This window comes from Podarcis tiliguerta (assembly GCF_965153285.1).
Source record: "Podarcis tiliguerta genome assembly, chromosome: 8".
NCBI lineage: Eukaryota > Metazoa > Chordata > Lepidosauria > Squamata > Lacertidae > Podarcis > Podarcis tiliguerta.
The window spans coordinates 36241741-36255438 of record NC_139541.1 but is presented as its reverse complement, the minus strand read 5'-3'; the positions used below and the strand labels follow the sequence as shown (position 1 = coordinate 36255438).

Sequence of the window (13698 nt, the reverse complement as noted above, 5' to 3'; positions counted from 1 at the left end):
TTAGGGGGCATGTGAGGAGAAGAGAGGGAGGGGAAGGTCTATTGCAGATCCACAAGGTCATGCACTAGCAAAAGCACTTAGATGGATACCACCTTGTCCCATTTTTCCATTTAACCCAATGTCCTCAAGTTTGAGTTTGGACATGCCATGCTTAATCACAATATGACAATGCCTTTACTAGGTCCAGCCAAAATGTTACAAAGTGGCAAGAAAGCTGTTCATCACAGGAACAGTTATGCAGATTTGAGTGGATTTCAGGATGTGTGGATGTGCCTTGTCTCTTGGGATAAAGCAAAAATAATGACAGTTCCCCCATTTTTGAAAATGTAACGTCTGGCACCTAACTCATCTGTTTCCAGTCCTAACCAAAACACACAGGCAGAAGTGAAGAAAAACATGGTTGCCTTTATATTAGCAGGGCTAATTGAGATTAATTTTAACCTGGTGTACTAGGTACAAAGTCGATAGAAGACAACACAGTATAAATCCTTAATGCTGTATTCTCTCCTGATTCTTGGTGTTCCAGTTGGAGGGTGGCGGGGTAGGCATTGGTGCTAAAATTCAAAGCTCACAAAATGCCAACCAATTTTAAGGTTAATACAGCAATAGTCAAGGTTGCCATCAGCACCTGGCGTCCTTGGGTTGTTGCCAGGACCCTAGTGCCCCCAGTTGATGCTGATACTGAGCTAGCCTTTAACTGTTGCTTTCTTTAGCCTACCACTCTGAGCAGTGCCAGGCAGTAGGAACAAGCCACCCTTTTAGTTTTCCATAGTGCCCTTGACTTCCCACCCATCATGGTGGGAAATGAGTTTTTTTAAATAAAATAAAAATCAGAATTAAACCTATTTCTCAATAAGTGCTTCTTTTTTTGGAGGGAGGGATGTAATAGATCTAGATTGCATGTGGACTACATAGTAGTATCCAGTCTCCATTGATTCTAGAATAAAAGGATGTGTGTATACAACTAATGTCTATAAACTCAGTTTGTAGTTGTAGATGTCCCTCACTTCTCTTTGCCTCTTATGACATCTACATGTTTGTTTGTTTCAATGGGTTATCTCAAACTTAATTACAATCATCTCTTAAGCGGTGCACAAATAGCACAATAAAAATAAAAATCAGTTAAAACCACAAAACCAGAATTCAGTTAAAATGCTGAATGAACCTAATACTATATAAAAACATCAATGCCTCAGATTGAATAGAACTGATCTGTAGAAAGGACTTTGTGACTTGGAAACAGAGACAATGTATGTACTTTTGCCACCCAAGAAAATCTTCCATAAAAACAATTAAAAAGGGGGGAGGGAATGCTGAACAAAGTCTGCTCTATTGAGCCCTCTATTGACCTGAGGTGAAGCTTCCAGGCCTTCTATCAGGGCATCTAGTTGGCCACTGTGAGAACAGAATAGTAGTAGTAGTAGTAGTAGTAGTAGTAGTAGTAGTAGTAGAATGTTACACTGGGTGGGCCTTTGGCCTGATCCAGGAGGGTTCTCTGTGTGTTCTTAAATTCTCCTTATGCATTTGAGGTTGGGATCACATGCTGAGATACGTTTTATTGCATCATGCAACATGCGTGACTTGCAAGTGGCCCTCCAGATGTTGTTGGACTCCAACTCCCATCACCTCTAGCCAGCATGGACAATGGACAGGAATGACGAGAGTTGTAGTCAGACAAAAACCTGGAGAGCCCCAGGTTGGTCATCTGCGATACAAGTGTCCTACGGCTTAAGAGTGGAGAAGGATTTGCTGCACGGCCCTCTGGTCAGATGCGAGAACCTTCTTGTGGGAATCCAGAACTGTGTTGCCAAAAATATATGCATAATTTATTAAACCTTCAGAGTGGTGATACAAGAGTCTGTCTATCTATGTGGAGGTGTGCACATGCATATGTATCATGATCCCCTCATGCATTCCAAATGTATTCTTTCAACTTGCATGATTGTAAAACTCTGTGAACAGAAACAGCCTGGAGGCCTGCGTAGGGTCTGCAATGTAAAGTTTGCAGTTTATATTGAACAGAAGACTTCATGTATCTGCAAATGCTGTGGTATTTAGCAATGTTGGTCAATTGGAATTCTACTACCCTCTCACCCCGGACCTCCAATAAACCAAGGTCTATCATTTGATTCCTTGCTTTGTGGATCACCCACAAAAAGAAACAGGCAGATGTGAAATGCAAGCAAGACCATGCTGGCATTCTTACATGGGAGGGATAGACATTCTGCTGCCTGAGGTGATCCCCATCCCTGTTCCATGTACAGATTCTGGCCAGACTAGCAGTTGGATCTGACTTCAATGGGACAACATCCTGCACCATATCTGAGGGCAGCAGGAAAGCATAGGGGCCCTGAACAGACCAACTTAAGTGACTCAGGGGAAATGGCTGGGGGCTGGCATTTGCTGCTTGAGGCAGGTGCCATACTCTCTCTAATGGTGGGACTGGCCCTGATGAGAGATATATAATATAATAATAATTTATTACTTATACCCCACCCATCTGGCTGGGCCTCCCCAGTCACTCTGGGCAGCTTCCAACTGGATATTAAAAACACAATAAAATATCAAACATGAAAAACTTCCCTAAACAGGGCTGCCTTCAGATGTCTTCTAAAAGTCAGGTAGTTGTTTATTTCCTTGACTTCTGGTGGGAGGGCGTTTCACAGGGTGGGCACCTTTACCGAGTTATAAAGAAATATCCACACTCATCACCCAATGAGAGCCACAGGCCTGCATGCAATTCAAAAACCCTTGTAAGCTAGGCCTCATCGGCGCGATACTTTATTTAAAGCAGTACCATACCACTTTAGATAGTCATTGCTTCCCCCAATGAATCCTGGGAAGTGCAGTTTGTCAAAGGTGCTTTAGACCAGGCATGACCAAACTTGACCCTCCAGCTGTTTTGGGACTACAATTCCCATCATCCCTGCCCACTGGTCCTGTTAGCTAGGGATGGTGGGAGTTGTAGTCCCAAAACAGCTGGAGGGCCAAGTCTGCTTTAGATCATGTTCTATAGGTGGGAAGGTGGGATACAGATGCTTTAAATAAGAACATGTCCACATACATAGAATCATAGAATCATAGAGTTGGAAGAGACCACAAGGGCCATCGAGTCCAACCCCCTGCCAAACAGGAAACACCATCAGAGCACTCCTGACATATGGTTGTCAAGCCTCTGCTTAAAGACCTCTAAAGAAGGAGACTCCACCACACTCCTTGGCAGCAAATTCTACTGTCGAACAGCTCTGTCGAACATTTTTCACCTTGAATTCATTTTCAATTTTAATGGCTTTAAACCTCATTCAGGGAGAGTTCACAGTCCCAAACAAGTTATACACTCACCTGAGACAGTTCAGGGGCTCCATTTTAAGTTTGTGGCAGTCTCTGAACACTGCTAGAGGTGAAAGTGGGGGGGGGGTGCTGAGTGGAATCAAGCTTATAAGCTTTGTAGTGTGTGTCTTGGTGTGCTTAGAAGAGCTTTCTGGGACAAATTGGAACGTGGTTTTGTTTGATATCATTGCCACATATTAGCATTCATATTATAGAGAAGGAAAAGCATAAATTTAAATCAATGGCAGCACAGCAGTCCATTTCCCCCTTATGGCAGAGTCACCGTTGCAACCGATGTGTTTTGTTTTCATTGTTGCTCTGGAAGAACACTGCATCCATTCTAGTGAGTCGTGAGGAAAGTTATTTTATCCTCCTTTGAAATCGTATCTCTTTTGTCGGGCGCATTTCTGAAGTTGTTCTACAGCTTTTGTGCAATGGAGCTGTGGAATTCAACACGACCATACCCTGCAGCTTATAACTGGGCCACCTCAGACATGATACATATAATCACCCAAGCCATTTGACCTCTATATTGTTACACGCAGTCAGGTAGGAGCAAAGTGAGTTTCAGGTGACCCTATCATGTGACCAAGATCAGAGGTCACGAAGTCCTAACTGTTTAGTTGTCAAGGTAGCTCATTCATCACCACTGTTATGTAACTGACATACTGACAAATAGTCCTGGGGTATAAAATTGTTCTCTGCTACTTGAGGACCCTAAACCTTAATTGGCTGCCATAAATTTCCACATGTTAACAGTTAGTTTGAGTAGACAACTGGCTAGAGGACAGAGGAAAGATGAAAATTAGGCATATCATTATTTGTCATATGCTTAATGCCACAATGGACAACACCCCTTTCTTTCTTCCAACCCCTTTCTTTCTTCCAACATATGGTATCATGCTAACTATTTTTATTGTTCAGCCTCTTTGTACACCTTAAAAATATATAACCCAAGTTTAATGTGGCTGACAAGAATAAAGGACTTGCAAACATCTCTGTTACACTGAAGGGTCAACCCCCTGATTTTTAAGGCAAATCTTCAGTGGCTTTGAATCTTCCCTATCCCTGCTTTTGATTTGTGATGATGTCCTTTGTAAGTATCTAAAGAGATATCTGAAATAGTACCCTCTCCATTCTCTCTCTGAGAGGGGTGCAAACTATGCAAGGCCAGCTTATTAGATACAATTGCCCTGCCTAGGGATGTCATAGAATTCTGAAGAAAACAGAAACGGAAGCAGAAATTGCCGGTGTTTGCTTTCTTGTCTAATGTCCGGAATGGAAATCAATCCAGCAAATACAATCGGTATTTGCTGCTGCTGTTGTATTCAGACATTTGATGCATTCAGTCATCAAATTATATATAATTGATTATATCCCCCCCCCCCATTTGCAACAACTTTAACAGTGCTTTTTTCTATTAAAAATGTTTAGGGGTACTCTCATTTATAAAATCACCATTTTATAGTTCAAATCAGGGAAAATAAATACAGTAAATGGACAAAAGTACAAAGATTCACCTTGGGTTACATACGCTTCAGGTTACATACACTTCAGGTTACACACTCCACTAACCCAGAAATAGTGCTTCAGGATAAGAACAGAAATCGGGCTCCGGCAGCACAGCAGCAGCTGGAGGCCCCATTAGCTAAAGTGGTGCTTCAGCTTAAGAACAGTTTCAGGTTAAGAACGGACCTCCGGAACGAATTAAGTACTTAACCCGAGGTACCACTGTATGGGTCTCCCCCTCCCAGCACCCTTAAGTAACTACAATTCCAAGGATGCTTCTGGAGAAGCCATGACCATTAAAGCAGTATGATACAGCTTTGAACATACAGTGCAAGTGTAGCCTAGTTAGAAACCTCTGTTAATTCAGATCGTCTACATGGTGGGCCAAAGTGAGACAATAGCCAAAAACCAGAGGTCTAAAAGCTTACATAAACTATTTGTTAACAGGAAGACAAAAAGATGAAGAAAAAAACCCAGCCTCCTGCTTCTCCCCCTTACGAGCTGCAAATCTTAGCTAGGGAGAAGGGGGGTGGGGAAGAAGGGAGAATAATGTTTTAAAATAAATGGTTAGCACATTAGTATAAAACCTATTGATTAAAAACACCAAGCATAATGTTAGTCTTTTAGTCTCTTGAGTGATGCAATCCCGAAATAAATTTATCCCTTTGACTCTTACATTAACCTTTTATTGACTGCTTGCATACCCATAATTAACACACACTTTAGCTAAAGTGGTTAATTTTAGCATTGTGACCAGTGTCTCCTAATGTAGTTGACACCCTAATCATCTAAATGTAAGTAAAGCCACAGGGGAAGGAACCAGCTGTCTCCAGATTCCAGGAGAAGTCACCATTTTAGGCCTGTTCCACCCATGCAACAAAATGGTAGGATCCTGGAGTGATAAGAGTGGACTGAACCAGTTTGGACTGGAGGGGAGAGGAATCCATTTCTCCCACTGTGTATATCCCTCTGGAAGAAGGAAAAACTGAGCATATGAGTGAGGAAGGTTCCAGCTGAGCCAACTACTTGTGGAGCAAGATTTTTAATTGGGTTTTGATACAGGAAACCATTTTTGAAAACTGGTTCTTCCCCCAACCTGGACCCACCAGTCAGTGTAGACAATACTGAGCTAAATGAACTAATGGTCTGGCTCCGTATCTGGCAACTTACTGTGTTCCTCCCCCTGATTTAGCTGCTACAGAGCAGGAGCAGTGGTTGAACCCTTGGCAATGACAACCCTAGCATTTGAGATAGACCAACAGTGGGAAATGACTATTGCCCTGTGGGCTTCTTAGCTGTGAAAGCCTCCCAGAGTGTCTGGGGCAATCAGTGGGATACATCATCATCATCATCATCATTATTATTATTATTATTATTATTATTATTATTATTATATTCTTTTAATGTTTGGGCACAGTCTCATTCAATGTGACCTCTAACGTTTGGGTAGGTCAGTATATTATCCATATTTTGCAGATGTGGGAAGTTAAGGCTCCGAAATAGTGCCTTTGCCCTAAGACAACCTGGTGAATTACGTACTTCTAAGTGAATCGCCTCTACATTCCAGAAGATTGGTATAGTAATGTGTAGAAAAGCAACTGAAAGTCTTCATCTAGAGCTAGGGCGAGTAACCTCTGGCATTCCAGGTGTTGTTGGACTATAACTCCCACCCATCCCAGCCAGCATGGTCAGTGGTTAGGGATGATGGAAGTTGCAGACCCACCCTTGACCCAAAGCACCCAGAAAATGGCACATTCATATTTTTCTAACCAAGAGAGAACACAAAGCAAGTTCCTTGTCTGAGGTTATACAGTGGTACCTCTGGTTGTGAACAGGATCCATTCCGGAGGCCCGTTCACAACATGAAAAGAGCACAACCCGCAGCGGCGCATCTGCACATGCACAGGTTGCGATTCGCCATTTCTGCACATGCGCACAACGTCATTTGCGCTTCTGCACAAGCGCAAACGGCGAAACCCAGAAGTAACCCTTTCCGGTACTTCCGGGTCGCCACAGGACTTAACCTGAAAGAACGTAACATGAAGTGGACGTAACATGAGGTATGACTGTAAAGCTTCAGTCTCCTCTGCTTAATAACTGAGTTCTTTCTCTGCCATTTTGTTGGAAGGAAAATATCTCCAGCAGTGGGCTCCGGAATCGCTTAGGAACCATTGAGAGCCCTCCGCACTATACCGTATTTCCTCAACAACTGTTTTGAGGTAGCCCACCCAACATATCTACTGTTCTTCCACACGGTGCAGCTTATCAATGCAAACAGTTTAATATTTATGCTAAGAGGATTGTCAAAAGTAGCTTGTGCTCCTTTAATTCTTGTTTTAAATAAATAATGAGAACATTTGAACACATTACTCTTCTCGGAGGGCCCGAGGTCGGTTAATCTTATTATTTATGAAGTGATGTGCTACATAATAGTGCTTAGTGCATGTTAACAGATGCTATTATCACAGGCCAATGTGGGGAGCTGAAGATATATAGGAACGTTACGTGTTAATACTGTCCTTGTGCTGTAATGTACGATGGATTGAGTGTGGGAGGAGGCTAGAGCCGCAATTAACCGCATACCAACATGGGTGTAAAGTTGACGTATGTTTTCTCTTGGGGATTCTCCTGCCATCAATAATTCCCAAGAGGAAGATGACCTCTTTTCTTTGGTGTGGGTTTTTTCCTCATTCTTTCCCCAGAGAGGGTCAGGGTAGGGAAGTGGCCAGAGAGTCGTGTGTGTTAATCATTGTAGCAACCACTGGAAGCATTAATCGGTTAATTGTTGAGATGAGTCGGTTATCTCCCCCATTGCAAATGCAAAGATGTGGCAGTTGACCTATGTTTTATTTGTCACTACCCTCCTTCCCTCCCCGTAGCAAGAGAAAAAAAAGTTCTATTTGGCTTGCCTGATTCAGGCATTGTCTTTTAAGAAGGAGGTGCTTTATCCATATTCTCCCTATGCTGTTTTCATTGGACCTTCTTCATTATTTAACATTTTCAGTGCTTTTCTTGAATTTTCTTAATCTCTTATGCATAAAGAAATGCCAAACCCTTACCGTCTTTTTCCTTTCCCAAACTCACTTGCTTTTCTGAGCATTCTCCTAGCCTCCTACTTGCTTAAATGCCTCTGGTGCCTTACGTACAATTAACGGTCAACGATATATTGTGACATTCTCATTCACTGAATGAGCTTTGCCACTTTAGCCTAGTGTGTCTTAAAGATGTATTAGAATAAAGTGGCAGAGCGTGCGAAGTTTAGCAGCCATGAATGTGCTTCAGTTAAGACCTCTATTCAAAGGGAAGTGGGAATTAAATTTTCTGTACGTTTGAAATGTAGAAAATTTCATAAACCGAAGATCCATCCCTGGAACCGCCTCAGCTTTGTTTATTTTATGTTCACTTATAAAACCATTTCTGTCTTGCCTTTTGTGGATGTTCTTAATTGTTTAAAATTTGAAACACGACTATTTTATATTTAATTGTATTGTTTTACCGCTCTGATGTTTACTGTCCAGGGCTCTTTGGGGAGGATGGTTGAGATAGAAATTGAATAAGCAACAAAATAGTAGTAATGGGCAGCATCCAACCAAATAGTTCTGCAAGCACTTTTGGCTGTTTAATGGAACTCCCTCTCCTCTCTCTCTCTCTATGTGCCTCTTGCTATAACTCCTTAAACAACTTGGGGCAGGTTACCAGAAGGACCACCTCTTCCCCTATGTAGCTCTACCTGGACCTCTAGATCATCTTCAGAGGCTGTAGCTCAATGGTAAAGCATCTGCCTTGCATGCTGAAAGTCCCAGGTTCGATCCCTGGGACAGACTCCTACCTGGAAAGCTACTGCCAGCTAGATGAACCAGTGGTCTGACTCAGAATACAGCAGCTTCCAATGCTCTACAGGTGCCCCCGCCCAGTAAGGTATTGGCAGGTGACTCCTGGAGAAAGGGCCTTTGTAATGACGGCACTCTGGCTGTGCAATGCTCTCCCAAGAGATGCTCACCTGGCACAAACTATGAGGTCGCCAGGCAAACATCTTTTCATTTCCCCATGTTTCTTAGATCTTGTAAATTGCTGTTTAAATCTGCCATTTTCTTTTCTTTTATGGTGGGTTGTTGTATTTTAATATTTCATGTTTTAGCACCCCTTCCCCACCAGACAGTATTATTATTGGGCAGCATTAAAGGTAAAGGTACCCCTGCCCGTACGGGCCAGTCTTGACAGACTCTAGGGTTGTGCGCTCATCTCACTCTATAGTGAGCCAGCGCTGTCCGCAGACACGTCCGGGTCACGTGGCCAGCGTGACAAGCTGCATCTGGCGAGCCAGCGCAGCACACAGAACACCATTTACCTTCCCCCTAGTAAGCGGTCCCTATTTATCTACTTGCACCCGGGGGTGCTTTCGAACTGCTAGGTTGGCAGGCGCTGGGACCGAACGACGGGAGTGCACCCCGCTGCGGGGATTCAAACCGCCGACCATGCGGGATCGGCTGAGGTTTTACCCACAGTGCCACCCGCACTGTATCAAGATGATACTTTCACTTACAGGTATTTAGTTCCATTGGTTTTTACTGTAGCTCAGCTTATTTAACATGATGCATTGATCACTTGGTCAATTTTCTCTTGGTCATAAAATATCTTCTTGTATGTGCCAGTCACTTACCTTATATTAAATTGCTGCATAGCTACTTTTAAAACTTAAAACCACAAATGAGCTACTAAAATAGTTCCTTTTTGTGATATTTAGTTTTCTTTCAACTTTTTTTTTTTTTTGGCCGATCATGTTATAATAATACTCACCTCTCTTCGGCTTTCACTCCTTTATAAACATTAGCTAATTAACCAGCATCTGGCAAATTAAAACAAACAACCCACACAAAACCCCCTGAAACCGAAAACACTGAATTGCTACAAATTTACTAATGCAGGACCAATAAGTGGCAGTCTTTATTACAAAGTAATCTTACAAGATGTGTTGGTTTACTTCTCGTAAAATTTCCCTGTGCCGGACTGCAGTTTTAGCTGCTTATTATAATTAGACTTCACTACTATTGATGAGGAATCCATTTAATAAGAAACACTGTAATTCAAAGGGTTTCTCTGGGGACCTAGCAAACGCTAACCTCTTAATTTAATTTTGTTGAAGTTTTGCCCATCTATTCATCAGCAGAAATTGTTATTAACCTTCATTTGCATCTATCTTTCAACAGCAACTCTCCTCCTTGTTACTTTTCCCCAAACCTGATGGATTTGTAACTCTCAGATTTGCAAACCACATTCTGCAATATTGTTTAATCTGTGCTGTGACCTTAAATGCAGTAAATTTGGTTTAATCTCTCCCAATAATCTAGTAGTATCACAGAAACCCGCACACAATGGCATAGACTGCTGACTGACTTCAAATAAGACTGGAGAGATAATGAAAAAATAATTCCCCCTTCGAAAGGTGCGCTAACTGCGTTTTCTTTGTGATGGGCTTTCTCAAATATTCCGCTAGGAATTTTTTTTTTTAAGAAAAACTTGCATTAAGGCAGAAAAGATCCTGTGACTTCACTGGTTAATAGTCCTTTAGTGCCCCCCCCCTTTCATTAATAGGCAAACATGAGAAATAATAAATCACTAAATGCATCCCCTAATTCACTTTTAATCTTATAGATTTATTTTATTTTTTTAGGTGCCATTCCCAACTTGTGGAGAATTTACCGAAGGATGAAAAGCCAGAATGCCATCCTTACTGGCAAGAAGGTGATGCCAACATGCCACTGCCATTCAACCTTGAAGACATAATAGCTGAGCTACAGAGTCTTCTAGAGTGCTAGATGGAGCAATTGGATCATGAACTGAATGAGGTTCTTTTGCAAAGAGGCACTTGATGTCTCTGAGAACAGTGAGGTGGAGGAAGAAACCACTCAGGGGGGAGGTATTCTGGACCAAGTAATATTCTGGCTGCATAATCAGTTAAGAAGTTAACCAAAAGTGTACATCACAAGCACCAGAACATGAAAGTAAGATTATCTGGGGTTTGTTTTGAAGTTGGGTAGGCAGCCGGTCCCCTGCTGTGTTTCAGATGGGCTGTGTGAAATAAAGAGCCAATTACAAATTGTTTTAGCGCAAATGTTCCCCCCCCTTTTTTTCTGATGGTAAACAAAGGAACACTGAATTAGAGAAAAATGCAACCCAGTACCCAATGCGAGCACTAAACCTGCCTTAGGCTGCAATCCTTTACACACTTAATCTGGCAGTAAGTCCTGTTACATTAAATGTGGCTTTTGCCTGAGTAGACATGCATAGGATGTGACATAGTCTTGCAATCCTATACATGCCTACTTGGAAGTATATCCCATTAAACTCAATGGGACTTATTTTTAAGGAAACTTGTCCAAGATTGTTCCATAAGAGACTAAGCTATTGAGAAGTCACTGGGCTGAATTTCTGCAATATCTGCAATATGGATATGATAAATAATACTGACCTACCTCTCAGGGTTGTTGTGAGGATTATGCTAAGATAATAATATGAATTATTTTAAATAGAATAAAAGTTCTACCGAGATACTAAATATTAGTATGGTTGAGTCTTTTTTGTGGTTGAACATTTCAGTACAAAAAGAGTTTCTGGGTCACCAAAATCTTATCTGAAAAACACCCTCCCATATCTTTTTTTTGCATGTTTCATACATACATAGATAGATATTCCTTCTGACTACAGGGTCAGACATTCAGGAATCATGTAACCAACCCTAGAACGTCATGTTGCTATAATACCATACTGATTTGGCTACATAGCGCTATCACAAAGCCAGTTCAGAATGAGGGCAATGCTGGGGTGATAGGCAAGGATGATTTGTTTCATGAAATGTGCCACCTCACCCTCTATTGGTCCAACCCCAATTCATATTCTTATTAGGACATTCTCAAACTTCAAATTCAGTGGGAGTATTCCTGGATTGGTCTCCTCATCCATTAAGATGTGTTGTGAAGGCTCTGTGCATCAGCTGTCCAAGGAGGAGGGGAGGATTCAACAAGGCCAAATGTCTATTATGGCATCTCAAATACCACTCTTCACTTTTAAAATTCCATGACACTTCACAACAATATGCTTGCAGTCTCAATATAGTCAGCAAAGGATAATGGAGCATGGGCCTTGTCAGGAGTTATCAAAATGTTGTTCTAGACACCAGACCTAAAGGGGGCCTGCAAGCTGAGGCTGAAGGTAAGAATTTACTGCACACTAAACTGCATATTGGGACGCAGGTGGCGCTGTGGGTAAAAGCCTCAGCGCCTAGGGCTTGCCGATCGTAAGGTCGGCGGTTCGAATCCCCGTGACGGGGTGCGCTCCCGCTGTTCAGTCCCAGCGCCTGCCAACCTAGCAGTTCGAAAGCACTCTCGGGTGCAAGTAGATAAATAGGGACCGCTTACTAGCAGGAAGGTAAACGGCGTTTCCGTGTGCGGCTCTGGCTCGCCAGAGCAGCGTTATCATGCTGGCCACGTGACCCGGAAGTGTCTTCGGACAGCGCTGGCCCCCGGCCTCTTTGAGTGAGATGGGTGCACAACCCTAGAGTCTGTCAAGACTGGCCCGTACGGGCAGGGGTACCTTTACCTTACTAAACTGCATATTAACTCAGAAGAAGGCTCAGCTGTGCTCAGATGTTCACAATTCCCACCCTTTTTACCTCTTGAATTTTTGAGGGTCTTTTTCAGTTGGCACCTGGGCACCTTGCAGCACCCATGTCTTTGTTGCAAAGCTAGGAAGTTTCTCTCTTTTCATATTCAGGATTTTTATACTTGCATCACTGTAATAAAAAAGGGGCTTGTCTATATTATCTGTTAAAGGAAGGAATGAATCACCACATCCAGTGGAAAAGGTGGCTTGCTCATCTTTGGAGAAATGACAGAAGAGACAATATTCATAGGAAGCTGCCTTATACAGGGTCAGGTCAGCTCAGTGTTGTCTACACAGACTGGCAGTAGCTCTCCAGTGTTTCAGACAGGGGACATTCCTATCCCACCAGGTATTGGACCTTGGAGCTTCTGCATACAAACCAAATGGCTCCTTTAAACTACCATTTCCCATTACATCCAAACTGGGGAAACTGTGGCTTAATCCCTGCTTCCTTTTAAAAAAATATTTTTCATTAATTTTACATATAATCACAATACATAACATCTTATCCTCTTACTAAATATTTTGGCTCAGCCAAGCCTAAACGACTTCCCTCCCTCCCACCTAATGGTTTACAAAATTAAATTATTTCACTTCCTTTCCTATTCTTGTTATACCATTACTTAAAATATTAAATTACTCCACCTGAATAAGTAACTAATTTATCTTACAAATCTTCAGATAACCCTGCTAATGATGTTAATTGTCTTTCAAATACAATATAAATTTGTTCCAGTCTTTTTGGAATACTTGATGTCACTGGTTCCAGATTCTTCCCGTCAGTTTCGCCAGTTCTGCAAAGTCCATCATTTTCATCTCCCACTCTTCTTTAATCCCTGCTTCCTAACCAGGAGATGAAACCTGGGGAAGAGAAGGGCAAGGAAGGTACACACAGCAACATGATTTTTTTCTCAGGCTAAAAAACCAGGGTCAGACTGGGATTGTTTTACATCCTAACCAGGCCATATATTTCCTCTTTGGATGCAAGCCATATCATGTTACATATCATCTTACTCCGTGGATTTTATTGACAAGAGGTTTATCCAGTGCTAGGTGTACAGATGAGTTGCCCCATAATAATTAGTGGACATGACCCACATGGGACCATTCATTTTAGTAGGCCTACTAAACAAAAAATGCTTAGCTCATATTCTACAGTCTTATTATCAACTTCTAAGCCCTTGAAAATGGGTAGGGTCA

General features: G+C 42.1%; 1 protein-coding gene across 9 annotated transcripts in view; it reads left to right on the top strand.

The window, feature by feature from the left end:
- The window catches only part of FTO (FTO alpha-ketoglutarate dependent dioxygenase), a 258262-nt gene that overhangs the window by 232640 nt on the left and 11924 nt on the right, over window positions 1–13698 (top strand). For 8 of the 9 annotated variants that reach the window (XM_083451899.1, XM_083451893.1, XM_083451892.1 and 5 more), the window contains one exon: window positions 10511–11395. The exons of the other annotated variant lie outside the window; for it this stretch is intronic. In XM_083451899.1, coding sequence (XP_083308025.1) covers window positions 10511–10655 — 145 coding nt within the window. In that variant the 3' untranslated portion in view covers window positions 10656–11395. Of the gene's footprint in view, window positions 1–10510; window positions 11396–13698 lie in introns of those variants that run through there. 9 annotated transcript variants of the gene reach the window in all.